This window comes from Bos taurus, chromosome 11 (assembly GCF_002263795.3).
Source record: "Bos taurus isolate L1 Dominette 01449 registration number 42190680 breed Hereford chromosome 11, ARS-UCD2.0, whole genome shotgun sequence".
In the NCBI taxonomy this organism is placed as follows: domain Eukaryota; kingdom Metazoa; phylum Chordata; class Mammalia; order Artiodactyla; family Bovidae; genus Bos; species Bos taurus.
This window is the reverse complement of record NC_037338.1, coordinates 15,756,625-15,775,781: the sequence shown is the minus strand read 5'-3', so window position 1 is coordinate 15,775,781 and position 19,157 is coordinate 15,756,625. Positions and strand designations below refer to the sequence as shown.

At 40.8% G+C, this 19,157-nt stretch overlaps 1 protein-coding gene across 15 annotated transcripts in view; it reads right to left on the bottom strand.

Moving 5' to 3' along the window:
* LTBP1 (latent transforming growth factor beta binding protein 1) overlaps positions 1-19,157 on the bottom strand; it is a 456,484-nt gene that overhangs the window by 154,331 nt on the left and 282,996 nt on the right. For all 15 annotated transcript variants that reach the window (XM_024998486.2, XM_024998488.2, XM_024998487.2 and 12 more), the window contains 2 exons: positions 14,455-14,577; positions 1,517-1,684 (listed from right to left, as the gene is read on the bottom strand). In XM_024998486.2, coding sequence (XP_024854254.1) covers positions 1,517-1,684; positions 14,455-14,577 — 291 coding nt within the window. The remainder of the gene's footprint in view (positions 1-1,516; positions 1,685-14,454; positions 14,578-19,157) is intronic.

The following is a 19,157-nucleotide window of genomic DNA, read 5'->3' as shown; positions in this document are numbered from 1 at the left end:
CTGGACCTAAAATTAGTTCTCAGTAAAAATAGAACTCTAAAATACTCCTTAAAGCATGCTAAAATACTGTTTTTCTAAGGATCACACATTAAATGGTAGAACCTCATTTTTACGTTCAACTATGAAATACAATTTTCATGTGAAAGAACAGAAGTTTCTAAAAAAGTTTTTCTATCAAATACTTTAGGTACATGAAATAACTAAACATTACTTTCATGAAAATCATCTTATAATCAAAAATTGGTTAAGTGTCCAAGTTTTATCTTTAATATTATTTTCAAACTTAGTGACTCTACTTTATGGGAAAATCTTCCTGTGTTACATTCACTTTCTTGATTTATGCTTCATGTAAGGGCTATAAAAGCTATCAAAATGGAACTTAAAGAGAAATGGGTCTGTGAATTATCAAGATCATTAATTTCACTGATTATTACTTTTTAATACTGAGCAGATCAGACTCCTCAGGAGGCTACTAGGGCCTTCTGGAGATGTCTCAAGTCATACAGTATGCCAAAACATCATCAACATTATACTATCTCTGCCTCACCAGTTCTTTATGATCCTAGGCAACAACCAAAGTGGCTTGTGATCATTACATTTATATTTAAAACTTGTCTGAAACAGTGCAAGTTATAGGTGTAAGACATTAAATGTCTCTCTGAGAGTGAACGCACTTCCATAGATGGGAACCACCTTATCAAATAAGAAACCAGGTAGACGTCTTATGCCCACCCCATGTAAGCGAAATAGGTACACCACTCTTTATATATATATTTATATATATATATATATATATATAATATTATGCCCAGTATTTGCAGGTATGTTTCTTTCTCTTCCATTAAACTCTACTTGACCCTGCTTGAGAAGTTGGTGATGCCTTGGGATACGTACGGCACTTAGATAAATTTATGCTTTCAGAGCATTAGGCAATTATATACTCAGCTGAAGGATAAAGAATCATCACTTCTTATATTCAGTTCCCATCCAGAAGTTTATAGGAGGACCTGCCCTTGAGTTATGAATTTTCATAGCATAAATTCAATTGTGAATACAATTTTCTCCATTTCCACCTGGAGAAATCAAGCATGATGTTCTTAATAGAACCTGACAGGCACCCATTCAATACATGAGTTAAAAGAGTTAACCTACAGCAGGTCTAGTGACCATGCAGGCAGTGAACAGCCACTGATCAGAAAAGTGCAAGCCCCACACGGCCTTCCGGGGTCTCCACACTTTTAAACAGCAGAAACTAGGGACAGCAACCAGGAATAAAAAGCAATGGCTTTTCTTCACATCCAAAAGGAAGTCTAATGTTACACACAAATGGGAAAAGCTCTTTGCATGTAATTTTTTCCACTGATTCAACCTCGTACATTCATGGTCTGTTCAAAAGGATAAAAACACATTGTATTACTAATAACTGATTTAAAGTCAGAAACCACAAAGAACCCATGCTGTCCAAATCATCCTGTGTGGCCGGGAGTGAACGAGCACATGCCGGGGCGCGTCTTACCTGTGCCTGGAAGGGGGCATTTCTCACAGTGCGGGCCCCAGGCCTTGCCCACACTACAACAGCAGAGCTGCTTGGTGAGGTGGACAGACAGAGGGTGCATACACTGCCTTCCGGAACTGACCAGTCGGTAACACGGCCCTTTCTCTTCCGAGATCACAGGGGTGTCCGCTGAAGCAGAGAGATAAGGCCTGATGTCACCCAAGAAATGACAAAAACCAGTTTGACATTTCACATAAATACTAAAAGGAACCTTAAAGTTTGTATTAGAAGCCATACTTCAGGATAAATCTATCTAGATGTAGGGCATTACCCTACCTGATGTAGGGTCAGCTGACCTATTGAGTCTTAGGAGTCAGGATATCAAACATCCCTGTTGTTGCCTGGCCCCTTCTTCCATTTTAGCTAGTGTTAAAAATCAGTTATATGATCCTTTAATTAGAACTTAAAATTTAAAAATATCAGTTATGTGTGCATGAATGAAAATAAATCATTGCAACCAAAATAAACCTGCCTAAATAAACCTAATTGTCAAAATCATGATTTCATTTGCTGTTTTGTAATTAGCCATAATAGAGGTTATTTTGGGCTTCCCTGGTAGCTCAGCTGGTAAAGAATCTCCTGTAGTGCAGGAGACCTGGGTTCAATCCCTGGGTTGGGAATATACCCTGGAGAAGGGAATGGCTACCCATTCCAGTATTTTGGCCTGCGGAATTCCAAGAACTGTATAGCCCATGGGGTTGCAAAGAGTCAGACACGACTGAGCGACTTTTACACACACACACAGGTTATTTTAGGATAGCATCTATTGAATAGCCAAGTACCATGGAAAATCAGGATTTGAACATAATTGATACAAGTCAACTGTTACTCTTCTCACTTGGAGGACAGTGAGAGCCTGCAGGGCCTCATCCAGTCTCATCCTAGACCAGCGACCAGAAATCGGAGGCTGAGAGCAGCTTCTGACTGGCCCTGCCACACAAGGCCCCCTGTCCAGCCAGAAAGCACACCAGAAAAGGAACAAATAACATCCTCACACCTCAGAAAATATCTTTAAAAGCACATCAGCCCATACCCATCCAACATCTAAGTCCTAATTCGGATTCTTCTATAAATGTAGATGAGACTTCATTAAACTAACAGCTACTGGGCAAATGAGGTGAATATGAGAGAGAAAGACACATCTCTGTCTTCACAAAGATCACTTTCTAAAGTAAATGTGCATGGAGAATGTTTTTACAGGGCCAATTCCAGGCCAAGTCAACACTGCTGTATGCACCAAGCTTGACGGTCACCTCTCAGCTCTTTCTTCTACATCAAGACGAGTTCTTCTCTATAGCACCATTGTCCAAATGAGGTTTTTCCAATTTGCCTTTCCCTTACCCAATTGCTCTAGCACTTGGAGCTTCCAAATCAACTTCCCTTTCCCCTCAAAGCTGTATATTCATTCTCACAAAAGGACTGACATCTCTGCTACAAGAAACAACCTCACTCCATGAAGGTACTACAGGACAGTGAAGAGAGCAAGGGTTTTTAGAGCCAGATAGACCTGGGTTTGCATAGTAGGCCTACCACTTACCAGCAGCATAACCCAGGAAAGTGACTTTGACTGACTGCAATGGTTTGTGAGTGCAAAATTGACTGGGCCATGGTAACCCAGATATCTGGTCAAAGACAGGTCTCAATGTTGATGTGAAAGTATTCTGCATATGAGATTAACATTTAAGTCAATAGATTTTGAGTCAAGCAGATGACTCTAGAATGTGGGTTGTCCTTATCCAAGCAGTTGAAGTCCTTAGGAGAAAAGACTGATCTCCTCAGAGTTAGAAGACATTTTGCCAGCAGATGACCTTCAAACTCTGGCTGCAACATTAACCCTTCCCTGGGACTTCCCTTCCCTGCCAGCCTAAACTGAAGATTTGGGGCTTGCCAACTTACTCCTTGGATGGAAAGTTATGACCAACCTAGACAGCATATTAAAAAGCAGAGACATTACTTTGCCAACAAAGGTCCATCTAGTCAAGGCTATGGTTTTTCCAGTAGTCATGTATGGATGTGAGAGTTGGACTATAAAGAAAGCTGAGTGCTGAAGAATTGATGCTTTTGAACTGTAGTGTTGGAGAAGACTCTTGAGAGTCCCTTGGACTGCAAGGAGATCCAACCAGTCTATCCTAAAGGACATCAGTCCTGGGTGTTCATTGGAAGGACTGATGTTGAAGCTGAAACTCCAATACTTTGGCCACCTAATGTGAAGAGCTGACTCATTTGAAAAGACCCTGATGCTGGGAAAGATTGAGGGCAGGAGGAGAAGGGGACGACAGAGGATGAGATGGTTGGATGGCATCACCAACTCAACGGACATGAGTTTGAGTAAACTCTGTGAGTTGGTGATGGACAGGGAGGCCTGGTGTGCTGCAGTCCATGGTGTCGCAAAGAGTTGGACACGACTCAGCGACTGAACTGACTGAACTTCCACAATCATGTGAGCCAATTCCTTCAAAATCCCTTCCCATCCACCCACCCTGCTGGCTCCATACCTCTGGAGAGAATGTTAATACAGCAGCTAAGCTTCAACAACTCCCTGACATAAGTGACAAGTTCAATGTATAGACTAGATTTATCATATGCTAAACATTTGGTTCAGGGTAGACACAAAACACATGTCAGCCTCCCTTATTAATAAAACCGGTTATCTCCATCCTCTCAAGAGCATTTGAACACATCTTGATCACTATTAGTTGCAGAATTTCAACAAGCGAAAAATATTCGGAAAAAAAGATATAAGTGAATTGGAAGATTGGAGCAGTGAACTGAGGGGAGCAGAGGAGACCTTCCTAAGGCTTCAAAACTTAGCTCCTCTAGTAAAGCCAAGTTTGCCCAAAACTACTCAAAATGCGGTAAAAGGGATAAGTTTGAGTTTTTTCTCTCCCTTTTACTACTCACTTTCTGGAGTCTGTGCCAGTCAGCTGTGAAAAATCAAAGGTCACAGAAGTAAAACAAAATGTAAGAGAATAGTTATTACCCCCAAAAGGATAGTAAATTTCTGAAATGACTGACCATCACTTATACAGCACATATATGTGTATGTGTGTGTCTGTCTGTTTCTATAAGTAGGTTGTATAATCTTAAGAACATATACATAGTTCTAATATAGTCAGCTCACCAAGGATTTTGCTCCAAAATTTCTCCTCCAAAGTGTTTGGAATTCACAACACATATTTCCATAGAAACAGTGTTGGGTCAACACACAAGAGCCTATTTTACACACGTGCTGTGTGCTTAGTCACCCAGTCACGTCTGACTTTTTGCAACCACATGGACTACATAGCCTGCCAGGCTCCTCTGTCCATGGGATTCTCCAGGCAAGAATACCGGAGTGGGTAGCCCTTCCCTTTTCCAGGGGATCTTCCCGACCCAGGGACTGAACCCCAGGTCTCCTGCATTGCAGCTGGACTTTTTTTTTTTTTTTTTACCATCTGAGCCAACAGAAAAGCCCATTTCACACGTGGCAGGGCTTAATGCTAACACTAATAGCATTAAGTTCTAGATCCCAAGAACAAGGGCCATTTAAAGCAGGGCAGAGTTTCCCCAAACCCTGGACACTGGCAAATGGGGACACTGGCCCCTTGCACTGACTTATCCAGGTTCAGCCCCTTGTGTCCACTCACCTGCTATCCAGGGTGGGACACTATCTCAGGTACCACCCCGTTACGCTCGCCCTGGTCTCCTAGCCAAGGCCTCTACTCTGAAGTAGCACATTGGGCCTGCTGCCCAAACTCCCAATCAGCAATTCAGTTTTCAAGGGATTAGTATGTATACTAGTGTGTGAGTGAATGGTAAGAGACTGCTGGTTCATTCAAGCGAATCTCTAGTTGAGACTCCCAGGCACGGCATTCACAAGTAAGTAAACTTTTAGGCATTTTACCATATGGAGAATAGCTAATTCCTAAGTATCTTCCCCTGAAAGGTCTCTTTTATAGGCTTTTGTTCTTCCCTCATTTCCTAATATCAAGATTTTTCCCTAAGTGCTGGGGTACTGGTGTTCTTTTTCCATGACAGCTTCCAAAGCACTTCAAGTTAGGGGGCAGTCTTTAAGGGAATAAGAATCATCAGCTTACAAAGTCATCAAAACTCAACTGTTGTACTTATTTTTATTTTTAATTTTATTTTATTTTTAAACTTTACATAATTGTATTAGTTTTGCCAAATATCAAAATGAATCCACCACAGGTATACATGTGTTCCCCATCCTGAACCCTCCTCCCTCCTCCCTCCCTATACCATCCCTCTGGGTCATCCCAGTGCACTAGCCCCAAGTGTCCAGTATCGTGCATCGAACCTGGACTGGCATCTCGTTTCATACATGATATTTTACATGTTTCAATGCTAAGATTTTTTTTTTAACTAATCATTTTGGGGTGTTCAAAATGTACTTCATTTTTTATTAAAAATTCTATTTACACTTAAAACTCAACAGTTGGTGTGTCGGAACATCAGACCATGTTGCTACCAAACATTTTGCTTCATCCCAAGTACACATAAGCTACTAACTAATAAAAAATCTGCTCCTTTGAAGATGGAAGAAAACCCAGGAGGAAGCCAGTGAAAAGCTTTGGGTTACATACCTAAATTTTACTGATGTTCCTATGATTCAAATTTTCAAAAGTATTAATGTATGTCTCCCTCAGATTTCTAATAGGATGTGATATTTAAAGCAGCCTCTATTGTAATACCTAAGTCATCTGTTATTCTTTTATCATTTTAAATGACTTAGTGGCAATTTCACTTATTTCATTAAACATTTCTATAAACTCAGGAACAATATGCTACCTAGAATGATGCAACATTGGTGTTTCTATTGTTTGAGTACTATCTTTAATCATAGATGGGAAGCCTGGTTGTAAAGGATAATTCAGTGATGTTAGTATACTACATTTATTATTTAAAATATGATAAACAGGATTAAACATTCTACTGCATTGTAAGGATTTACACTATACTAAAAAAAAAAGAAAATGAGTATTGCCCAAAGATTGCTAAAGGATTGGTGGAAATGGGAATGGGATAGAATACTGAGGAGGAATTACAAAGCATGCTGATGGGTTCATATTTGTCAGTCAGTCAGTCAGTTCGGAGAAGGCAATAGCACCCCATTCCAGTACTCTTGCCTGGAAAATCCCATGGACGGAAGAGCTTGGTGGGCTGCAGTCCATGGGGTCGCTAAGAGTCGGACACAACTGAGCAACTTCACTTTCACTTTTCACTTTCATGCATTGGAGAAGGAAATGGCAACCCACTCCAGTGTTCTTGCCTGGAGGATCCCAGGGACGGGGGAGCCTGTTGCTCAGCCGTCTATGGGGTCGCACAGAGTCGGACACGACTGAAGCGACTTAGCAGCAGCAGCAGTCAGTTCAGTCGCTCAGTCGTGTCCCACTCTTTGGGACCCCATGGACTGCAACACGCCAGGCCTCTCTGTCCATCACCATCTCCTGGAGTAAACTCAAACTCACATCTATTGAGTCAGTGACACCATTCAACCATCTCATCTTCTGTCATCCCCTTCTCATCTCATCTTCAATCTTTCCCAGCATCAGGGTTTTCAAATAAGTCAGTTCTTCGCATCAGGTGGCCAAAGTACTGGAGTTTCAGCTTCAGCATCAGTCCTTCCAATGAATATTCTGGACTGATTTCCTTTAGGATGGACTGGCTGGATCTCTTTGCAAAACAAGGGACTCTCAAGAGTCTTCTCCAACGCCACAATTCAAAAGCATCAATTCTTCAGCGCTCATCTTTCTTTATAGTCCAACTCTCACATCCATACATGACCACTGGAAAAACCATAGCCTTGACTAGACAGATCTTTGTTGGCAAAGTAATGTCTCTGCTGTTTAATATGCTGTCTAGGTTGGTCGTAAATTTTCTTCCAAGGAGTAAACATCTTTTTATTTCATGGCTGTAGTCGCCATCTGCAGTGATTGGAGCCAAAAAAAATAAAGTCTGTCACTGTTTCTCCCTCTATTTGCCATGAAGTGATGGGACCAGATGCCATGATCTTAGTTTTCTGAATGTTGAGCTTTAAGTCAACTTTTTCACTCTCCTCTTTCACTTTCATCAAGAGGCTTTTTAGTTCCTCTTCACTTTCTGCCATAAAGGTGGTGTCATCTGCATCTCTGAGGTTATTGATATTTCTCCTGGCAATCTTGATTCCAGCTTGTGCTTCTTCTAGCCCAGCATTTCTCATGATGTACTCTGCATATAAGTTATATAAGCAGGGTGACAATATACAGCCTTGACGTACTCCTCTTCCTATTTGGAACCAGTCTGTTGTTCCACGTCCAGTTCTAACTATTGCTTCCTGACCTGCATATAGGTTTCTCAAGAGGCAGGTCAGGTGGTCTGGTATTCCCATCTCTTTCAGAATTTGCCACAGTTTATTGTGATCCACACAGACAAAGGCTTTGGCATAGTCAATAAAGCAGAAATAGATGTTTTTCTGGAACTCTCTTGCTTTTTTTGGTTAGTATTCTGTGATTGTGGTTTTCAGTTGTCTGCCCTCTGATGGAAAAGGATAAGAGGCTTATGAAAGCTTCCTGATGGGATAGACTGACTGAGGGGGATACTGGGTCTTGTTCTGATGGGCGGGGCCATGGTCAGTAAATCCTTAATTCAATTTCTGTTGATGGGTGGAGCTGTGTTCCCTCCCTGCTGTTTACTTAGGGCCAAACTATGGCTGAGGTAATGAAGATAATGGTGACCTCCCTCAAAAGATCCCATGCATGTACTCTTACAGTCCATGCCCCCAACCCTGCACCAGGCCACCACTGACCCATGCCTTCACCAGAGACTCCCAGACACCCACAGGCAAGTCTCCTGTGGGGTCACTGTTCCTTTCTCCTGGGTCCTGGTGCACAAGGTTCTGTTGCGCCCTCCAAGAGTCTATTTCCCAGTCCTATGTAAGTTCTGGCAGCTCTATGGTAGGGTTAATGGCAACCTCCTCCAAGAGGACTTATGCCTACCCACACGCAGAGCCCGTCCCTGCAGCAGACTGCTGCCAACCCATACTTCCGCAGGAAACACTCAAACACAGTTCATATATATAGGAAATCTTAAGTATGGGTTTTGCAGATTCTATTTGTTTGCAGGGCATGTTGCTAAGACTAGGGTACACAGATTCAGGTACTCTGTATAGAGGGAAAAGCATTTCAGAAGCATAAATCCTATCGGAAATGCCACGGTCAGTCATTCAAGGAAACAAATCTTTTGCTCTTGGCAACAAACATGGGAAAAATCTTCCAAAGTAATAACCGTACAGCTCTAAACCCAAGTGTAGTATTGAATCATCACCATATATTCAATGCTGATGGTGATTCCATTACAAACCACAGTAAGAAGATATGACACTATGGTTCTCACAGCTAAGCTCCCCAATTATACATTAAACACCTTATGAGTTAATTATAGGGTTGTACAACCAACTCTGTAACACTCTCAAAGGCATGCTGCTCTTATCAATTCAAACATTATTAAACAGACATAAATTACTCTGGGACTTTGAAGAAGCTGAAAACTACAACAGACTTGAGAAGATAGCTAGTCTCTCCTAGTAGTTTATTTCTACTCCTCCCCGACCCCAAACACCTCCAATATCCTTACTCACTTCTTGGAGGAAATTCCACATTAGTGTTTCATGTCTTTAAAGCTTAGAGTCCCAGGGGAATGAGCACTGGGATGCAGGTGTGGGAATCAGGTAACACTGTTAGGAGGAGTCCAACAGATGACTTTACTAAGGAAGTAAGAGCCACTGGGTAAGAGCCTTTTCAGGAAATGGGCTATTAAAAATCAATTCTGGGAGAATCAAATTTTTAAAAATGACCCTGAGGCCACTGCAGAGTCAGACTAGCTATTATACAGTGAGACTAAATAGTGGCTCCACTTAAATATATGACTCACTCCTATCAATTTAGACTAGTGTCCTCTTCCTGATTAAAGGCTCAGCTAGTGGTGTGAGACAGAGTTTCAAATTTGGGCTCTACCACTTACTTAAAGGCTGTGTTACTTTTGGAAAGATCCTTACCCTCTCTGTGCCTCAATCTCTTCATTTCCCAAATAGGAAGAACAACAATACAAGCCTCACAGAGATCCTGCAACTATAATATTTGGTAATCCATACAAAGTACTCATCACAGTGCCTGGCACTTAGTAAGTACACAGTAAAGATTACTACACTAGTGTCACAGTTTGAGTTGTTACTGCTTTTATCTGGGAGCAAACACTTGGCACAGATCTGTTTGTGTAACCTCAAGGCCGTGATGCTATGTGGTCACTAAATGAGGAAAACTAGGGGTCTAAGCTGAGACAGCCGCAGCAGAGGCTGGAGGAAAGGAAAAAGCATAAAACAGATTATGAAGATTTAATGATTTTCTTGAAGACCAAAGGAGATGAGAGAGTCAGGGGTGACAAAGAGGCTCCCAGCCTCACTTCTGGGGAAGAATAATCTTACCATGGACAAAACCACCAGGTCAGGAAGGAAAGCCCATCTTGCTCTCTCTGCTAGGGAGATCTTGGTGGTCATTTACCCAATCAGTTTCACAAAAACGCGCTAGAACTATGAGATCCCATTCATTAGCTCCTACCCACATACTCCTCCTTTGATAAAATTTAAATGAGATACTGCTCAATGTTATGTGGCAGCCTATGAATGGGAGAGGAGTTTGGATGAGAATGGATCCATGTATACATGTATGGCTGAGTCCCTTCGCTGTTCACCTGAAACTATCACAACATTGTTAATTAGCTATACTCCAATATAAAATAAAAAGTTTCAAAAATTGAAGACAGATACAATTAAAGATTCAATCTCTTTGGCACACCAGCCACCTATGACTAGTATCTATCACCTCAGACAATGTAGATACAGAACATTTCCATCATTACAAAAAGTTCTACTGGACAGCACTGATTCAGCCCAAAAGCCAGAAATCTTTCTCTGTGAAAGGTAAGATAAACATTTTAGGCTCTGTGGTCTATATGGTCTCTATTGCAACTTCTCAGCTCTGCCAACAGCTATTTCACAGCCGTGGATAGTATGTAAATGAATAGACAAGAATGTGTTCCAATAATAAAACTATTTACAATTACAGACAATGGGGCATATTTGGCCCATGGCTATTATTTGCCAATTCCTGATCTAGAACCCTAAATTTAAGGCACAAAATCCAATTCTATCATCTCAAATGTCAAGGATGAGCTATATGATCTTGAAAAGTTACTCAAACTCTCCTGGCTTCAGTTTCCAATTGTGTGAAATAACTCATATCTCTTGAAGGAAGCTGAAGAAACTAAAAAGAAACAGTGTTCATGAATAAAACTGGCTTTTCAAAGGGATATGTTCGACATCTCGCGATTTCTGGAGTCAGAGTAGGAGTCCATCTTCTCTCTAACCCCCTCTACTGGCCAAGGGTATAATGGACCAGCAAACAGGCAGGCTCAGAATTCAGATGCTAAAGCATCTGCCCGTAATGCAGGAGACCTGGGTTCGATCTCTGGGTCAGGAAGATCCCCTGGAGAAAGAAATGGCAACCCACTCCAGTATTCTTGCCTGGAGAATTCTATGGACAGAGGAGCCTGGCAGGATACAGTCCATGGGGTCGCAAACAGTCAGACATGACTGGGTGACTTTCATTTCACTTTGAACCTGTGGACACACCCTTCCCAGCATTCATCCTAAGAGGTCTCAAGTTTCTGAAGAAAATTAATTGCAGTTTAAAAAGTCAGGAAGCTTCCCTACTCGCTCTTCACAGGTTATTACACTTTTCTTGGATGTGCTCTGAGAGATCTTGGGTTTCAGCCTTCCCCACAGATAGGCAGAAGCAGGTCTAGAGAATGCTATTGCAGCAGAGCCCTGATCCACAGATGCAGAGGTCGCAGGCGGCCAAGACCAGACCCCTCCTACCTTCCTCTTTCAGCTTGGCTAAGTCGAGCATAGGGAGTGGGCAAGGAGAGAAAGTGAAGTGGTTGCAACCTTTGGCTGAAGTCAAGGAATTCTGAGGGTGTTCACCTCAGCGTATTCGAGAACAGGGAGAGCTTCCCACTGCTCTTCAGCCACTGCCAAGTCCATTTCTTTGAGTTCACAGAGTCAGCCACACCTTTTATGGCCGGGATATGCCCTAAATTCATGCTGCCTGAGCAAACGCAGCCAGTCACCTCCATCTGCTTCCACCATCTATCTAAGGCTGTTTTTCTGTCTTGCAAGAGCATTCATTTCAAACGGTAAATAGCTTTGCTCAGTGCCCTGTGCGTCGGTGTGCGTGTGTGGCCCCCTGCCTCCTCCTGCTATTTCCTCCATGACTATCAAAGGTACCACCATCCTGCCAGTATTTTTTGCCCCTGTATTGTAAGTATCTCACTCCAGTATTCTTGCCTGGAGAATTCCGTGGACAGAGGAGCCTGGTGGGCTACAGTCCATGGGCTCACAAAGAGTTGGACACGGCTGAGCGACTAATACACGTACACGCTGTTAAGTATCACCTTCTCCCCTCCTTATTTCTCAAGACATTCTTTCTCTTCGGACTTCCCCCATCGACTTGTTCAAAGTATAGTTCACCCACAAATCGGACTAGATTGAACCAAGTCACAAATTCTAAAGGACTCTACATATTTCTGTGATATTGCATGTGGTAAATTCAGAGGAAAGAGAAATAAATCTGCCCACTCAACGCTGGTAAGAACCCAAGTTTTAACTTCAAATCTAAACTGGAACACTTAACTAGCAACAAACATCTCCTAATACTTATCATTTCAGCTGTTGTAGCTGAACCATAAAATTGAATTATTTATTTTTCAAATACGAACGGATGGCTGTTTAATATGTTCAGTATTATCTGGGAAATGACAAGGAAAATAAATGCTAAGGAAATGTGTAAGTGTTTCAAAATCTCATTGGCAGGTTCCTGCAATCTCATTAAAACCTGGATGTCTGCCCTTAGCTCTAGACATCAGATCTAGTCAAATAAAACACTTTGTGACCAGTCCTCCAAGTTTACCTAATCTACAACGCTCAACATGGCCATTTTAACCAGACTACAAATCAATTTAACAGAAAAAAAAATATTCACAATACCCAAACTCTAAAAATCTTTTATGCTTAAATTATAAAAATATATTTATAATACTTACTTATGTAATTCCAATCAGCCAGAAATTATCCCTAAATTATCTGGATATTTTCAACAATGTTTTTTGGCATGAAATTTCCAAATCCTTGCATCAGTTTGCAAATGAACCTTGTATGCAAATGTAATTTTACAGTCTGATTTCTCCACCCATCAAAAAAGCCCTATAATTAGTAGGTGTCTGTCTGCTGCATGATCAGAACTGTCTGTGAAAGGACATGGAGGAAAGAATTTACGTGCAAAATTTCCTAATCTGCATTTGACAGGTTTTAAAGGAAAATAACAGTAATTAGTAACAATGTTCCAAAACCCTCAATAAACTCATCTAAAAGTAATGAATGAAGTTGTCATTTTATTTTACTATATCTGTCTTTACTTCACCATGTCTATCCATCAGCTTAGGGCACAGAGTTAAGAGATGCACAGTTAAAACCAAATGATAGTACCTTCATGAAAAAAACATGTCTTGAAGATACAGCACATTTAAAACTGGGGATCAGAAAGATACCAAATAACAAATACCGGAGCCACATTTAAAAAAAAAATAGGTAAATAAAAATAGAAACCCAGCAAGACAAAAATTAATGAAGAATTGCTCATAATATTATCTTGACAACTTTCTGCCATGCATTAGTTTAAAATGTTTCACATTTAATTGTATATGACTTTGAAAAATCTGTTGTGTTTACCTACTTTGTAATAATGGGCACAAATACCCTAAAAATTCGGCTTCCCTGGTGGCTCAGATGGTAAAGAACTGCCTGCAATGCAAGAGACCAGGATTTGATACCTGGGTGGGGATGATCCCCTGGAGAAGGAAATGGCAACGCACTCCAGTATTCTTGCCTAGCACTTCCATGGATAGAGGAGCCTGGCCGGCTACAGTCCATGGCGTCACAAAGAGTCGGAGACGACTGAGTGACTTTCACTTTCACTTTTCACCTTAATAAATAAGGTAGTCTTAAAAAAAAACTCTGTGTTTGAGCACTTTACATGTAAAATGCATGCATCTCTAATCGTCAGGTGATCTGTAATGATTACACTGGATTGGGTTTTGTGGTAAGAGTGTCTTTTTGGAGAAACTACATTTTCTATACCAGTATTAGAACGTACAGAAAGTTTGATGGAGGATCTTTATCCTTACCAAGAAGAAAAATCGTAGAGACAGATTCATAAAGCAAAATAGTTTAGGGACACATTTTGGTGGTTTTTAAGGACACCAGAATAGAATATTTGAAATTAGAACTGAATAAAACGTTTGAAACACAGGGCCTTGGTAACTATTTCCCAGACTCTTCCAACCAAGAAAGTACAGTGAAACCTCATTAAATCAGACACAAGTGACTCAGAATTTGGACTAATTAAAGACAGAAGCTGGAACAAAGTTTAACTCCACCTAAATAATGCTTAAAATACTCATGAAGGAAAAATCTGTTTTCATCTCTTAGGTATGCTAATTTTAATCAACTGCTTTCTTTGCATTAAAGTATCTTTCCTCTGTATGCCTGCTCTTTTTCTTGAGTTTTAGCTTTCATTTTCTTCTGAACACAATAAAAATGAAAAGGCTTCATAACATAGATTTACTCCAGTATATCAGGCTACCTCATCCCCTTTATTATTTTAATGACATCTTCCTGCATATTTACAATATTCGGTTGACCACCAAGCTGTTACCTTCTTTTGGATTCTCCTCCCACACCCTCTCAAAGCAAAACAAAACGAAACAAAAAACCTGATCCAAAATAGGAATAAAAAGTGATCATTACTTACGAACACAACTTGAAAAGGTAGGATCTGGCCCAAATCCCACTTTGCAGGTACATCTGTAGCTGCCCATGGTATTCAAACACTCACCATTAGGGCACACACCCTGTAGTTGGCATTCATTAATATCTGCAGGAAAACAACTCTTTTAGAAGGAGATATCAAGCACTGTTGAACAGATTCTGGCTGTAAAATGCATACCCTCTCCCCTCTTTTTTTTTTTTTCCCACTATAATATCTCTCAGTCACAGTAAGTGTGAGATGCTAGCAACTTTTAATGCATTAGCAGTTTAATCAAATCAAACATTTACTGAGCATCTACAATTTAGCAAATATTTACTATAAGCCTATTAGGTACCTGGTTCTATTCTAGATACTAGACCCTTACCACTGAATAACAGTGACAAAGATCCCAGCCTTCACAAATCTTCTATTTTAGTGTCTGTGTTGTTAAGTATTATAGAGCATACAGGTAAGGCAAAGACCCTTGCCCTGGAGACTTTTACAGTCTAGCTGTATATATAACTATGTAAAAATTAAAGAACTGAAAATCAGTCAAGTTATCACCACCAGAAGAAAGGTCATAACCCTGAACAAGTTATACCATGAGACTGCCTATCTAGACAAGTAAGAGCTATGGGGGGAAGGTGCAGGTAAGGGAGACGGCAGCATGGCAAAGGAGGTAAGACTTCATCAGGTAGTGAATCTGGGGAGGAGCCAAATGGATGGGCAGGAAAGGGTAAATGATCTGCATGGGTGGACACGAACATGAGCACAGAGACTGGAGAAAGAAAGGCGATCAGGAAATCATGAGTCAAATCATCGGCTGGAAAAGTTTTAGGAAGGTGAATAGCTGGAAAAAGAGCTGGTTAAAGCCAGGCTAGGTTTGGATTCAATTTTACTGAAAACAGAAATATACTAAAGGTTTGTGAGCAGGAGGAAGATGTAATCAATGGCAGGCTGTAGGGAATGCATCTGGCCAGCACATGGCTTGGTGAGATGAGATTTAAAGTTTGATCGCTGAAGGAATAATGCAAGTATGAGACTAGTGACAAGCCAGGTTGGTGACAGTGAGAATAATCAGGAAGAGAAGGAATGAAGTATTTTTTGTATTTTTGGAAGGAACAACTGACAATGCATGGCGTTCGGTATTTGACTAGCCAACACAGCGTTGGACAGGAAGAAGGTCAAAGATGCCTGCAAGGCTTCTAATCTGAGCAAAGAGGAAAAGACATGGTTGGTTTTGTGCAAAGTTCTGTGAAGGAAAGAGGGAGATGAAGAGATATGTTTGATACTACAAGGTCACACTGGGATACTCAAGTATAATTATCCAGCTGCAGCAGCAGATTCAGGAATAAAGTGAAAGGAATTACAGCCAGAAAGAGAGTCTCAAGATCGTCTACATAAGGTGACTGCTATGGTCTCAATGTTCTGTGCCCCACCCCGCCGAATCTGTTGAAATCCTAACCCTCCCCAAAGGTCACAGTGTTAGGGCTTCCCTGGTGGCTCAGCAGTGAAGAATCCGCCTGTCAATGCAGGAGACACGGGTTTGATCCCTGGTCCAGGAAGATCCCACATGCCGCAGAGCAACTAAGCCCATGCACCACAACTACTGAGCCTATGCTCTAGAGCCCAGGAGCTGGAAGCCCATTCACCTGCTCTAGAGCCCAGGAGCTGCACCAAGAGAAGTCACTGCAATGAGAAGCCTGCACACAACTAGAGATTAGCCCCCACTTGCCACAACTAGGGCAAAGCTGGCATAGCAACAAAGACCCAACACAGCCAAAAATAAATAAAATTATTTTTTAAAGATAAATATATTTTTAAAAAAGGACACAGTATTAGTAGGTGAGGCCTTTGTGGTGTGTTTAAGTCATGAGGGAGAAACCCTCGTGAGTGAGATCATTGTCTTATTAAAGGGGCTTCAGGGAGACCCCCAGTCCCTCCCACTATTTTGAGGATACAACACAGACATCTATAATCGAAAGAGGACCCTCACCAGAAGGCGACCATGCTGGTGTCTTGATCTTGGACTTCCCTGCCTCCAGAACTGTGAGCAATAAATACCTGCTGTTTTTAAGCTACCCAGTTGGTGGTATTTTATTCTAGCGGCCCAAATGGACTAAGACAGTGACCCAAGGGGACGTCAAAATGATTTAGAAGAGGACAGACAAAAATGTGGCAGCTTTTTTAAAAAAAGATTATGGAGTCATTTGCAAAGATAATTAAAAATAAATAGAATGTGACGAGTTAAAAATTTTTTTAAAAATTAGAAGTCATCTATTTTATTCAGTGTGACTTATGAAGCTCTTTTTTTTTAACATTATAGTTTCTAATTATTAAGAAGTATGGATTTTATTAATCCATACTTCCTGGAGCAGCAACTGGCAACCCACTCCAGTATTCTTTTTTTTTTTGACTTTCAACTTAATTTAATTTTATTTTTTAACTTTACAATATTGTATTGTTTTTGCCATATATCAAACTGAATCCGCCACAGATATACATGTGTTCCCCATCCTGAACCCCCCTCCCACCTCCCTCCCCATACCATCCCTCTGGGTCGTCCCAGTGCACCAGCCCCAAGCATCCAGTATCGTGCATCAAACCTGGACTGGCGACTCGTTTCATATATGATATTATACATGTTTCAATGCCATTCTCCCAACTCATCCCACCCTCTCCCTCTCCCACAGAGTCCAAAAGACTGTTCTATACATCAGTGCTAACAAACTTGACTCTTAGTGTCTCCATTTCAAATAATACTTACTTCTTGCAATAATTAATTCTAATAAAACTACTAAGGATCTTAAAATGCTAATTTTCTACATTAAAACTGAACACCATGGTAGTAAACAATTACTAGTAGAATCATCACATAAAAGGTAGATACAACCTGAAATAAATCATTATTTGCTTATATTTCATATTCAAAGTAGCCAAAAACATGTATATGGATGTATTTTACCCAACATATGCAATTTTTAACTTCAGTGACAATATGACATTTTCAACGACATTCAAATGACAACCCATATTTGTTGTATAAATTCTAGAGCATTCCAGGTTTGCACCCAGCTGGAAGCTGGTACAGCTAGATGACACCTGGCCCAGCATATGGTCTAGCATCCATCTTATACTTGATCAGAGTCTGTGTTTTACTATAAAGCACATTTATGCACAACACGTAATTGAGAACATCCCCCTGTAACTCATTCTCCTTAAGAGAAGCACCATAAAGAAGCAGGAAGAGTGTCAAGTTGAGGTGGGCCTGGTACACGCAAAGCCTTTACGTACGTCCCCACTTAAACCTCAAATGTGGGTAACCAGTCAATTGGGTCAAAAAACCTGGACAAAAATCTCCGTTTCCCCTCATGTTCCCACTATGGTGTGATCATCAGCCTTCCTCTTTCTCAGAGTGGACTTGACTCCTAATCATCGGTTGCGCCATTACACCATCCATGTTTACCTCTTAGGACCCAGAAGCTCCCCTCACCTGGAAGTTTCTATGATAGTCCTGTCAGGGCCTCCCTGCTGGCTAACCTCCCTGCAGGTTAAAGTCGTGTCTCCCGCCCTCTCCGCCCCAAGACATAGATACCTGATACACAACCACTGCCCTGTACCCTCTTCCAACGTCCCCTTTTTGACTCTTAACATTGTCCACCGCCTCGACCATGATGCCATAGGAATGGAGGACACAAGTTAGGACATAATCAAAAACACTATGGCTGCAGACAGGAAGAAATAGAATGAAGAAGAGGAATCATGTAAAACTTTTCCTTTTCTTACCATCTCTATTCTAATCAGCTTGTGCCGCCAGCACTAGCAACACCACTTCCCCTAATTTTGGCTCCAGAAACTCAGAAACATGGACACATGCTAATAGCTTCCAGATAAACTCCCGTTTCCCTAAGCTGCGTCAATTTATTTTTATCACATTCTCTAAAATACCATAAACGAAATTAAATTTCCAAGATTTTTTCTTTCTAAAGTTATAAAAAGCTAAGTATATCAATCCTAAGTATACAGCTACATGAGTTCTTTGCATGTATATATACAACTGGGTATGTGTATGTGTGTGTGTGCAAATACTGTGTAACCACCATCAACATCATTACTTAGCACATTTCACTCCCCAGAAGGCTCCTTCATGGCCCTTCCAGGTAACTACTATTCTGCCCCAATAGGTAACTACTATTCTGATTTCCATCATTATTTATTAGTCTTGCCTGTTCTTAAACTTCATACAGAGTAAATATCACTAACATTTTTTTGTCTGACTTTTAATTATTATGCTTATGAGATTCATCAATGTTGCTGCATGCGGTTCATTTTTAATTGCTGTTATATTTTATTATCTGAGCACAAAGTTAATTTACCATTCTACTGTTGACAGACATTTGGAGGGTTATTTCCAACCATACACCAGTGAACATATATATATATATATACACACACATACATATATAAAGATATATATATCTTTTGATAGGCCCAGGTACTCATTTCTCTTGGGAACATATCTAGGAGTAAAATTTCTGAGTTACTAAACAAGGCTCATGCTTACTTTAGTAAATACTGTCAAACAGTTGCCCAAAGCGATTATGTCAAGTTCCATTTCCAGTACTAACTGCTCCACATCCTCAAGTTATTGTCGGTTTTCTCATTTTAGTCATCAAGAGAGTATGTAGTGTTATCTCATAGTGGCT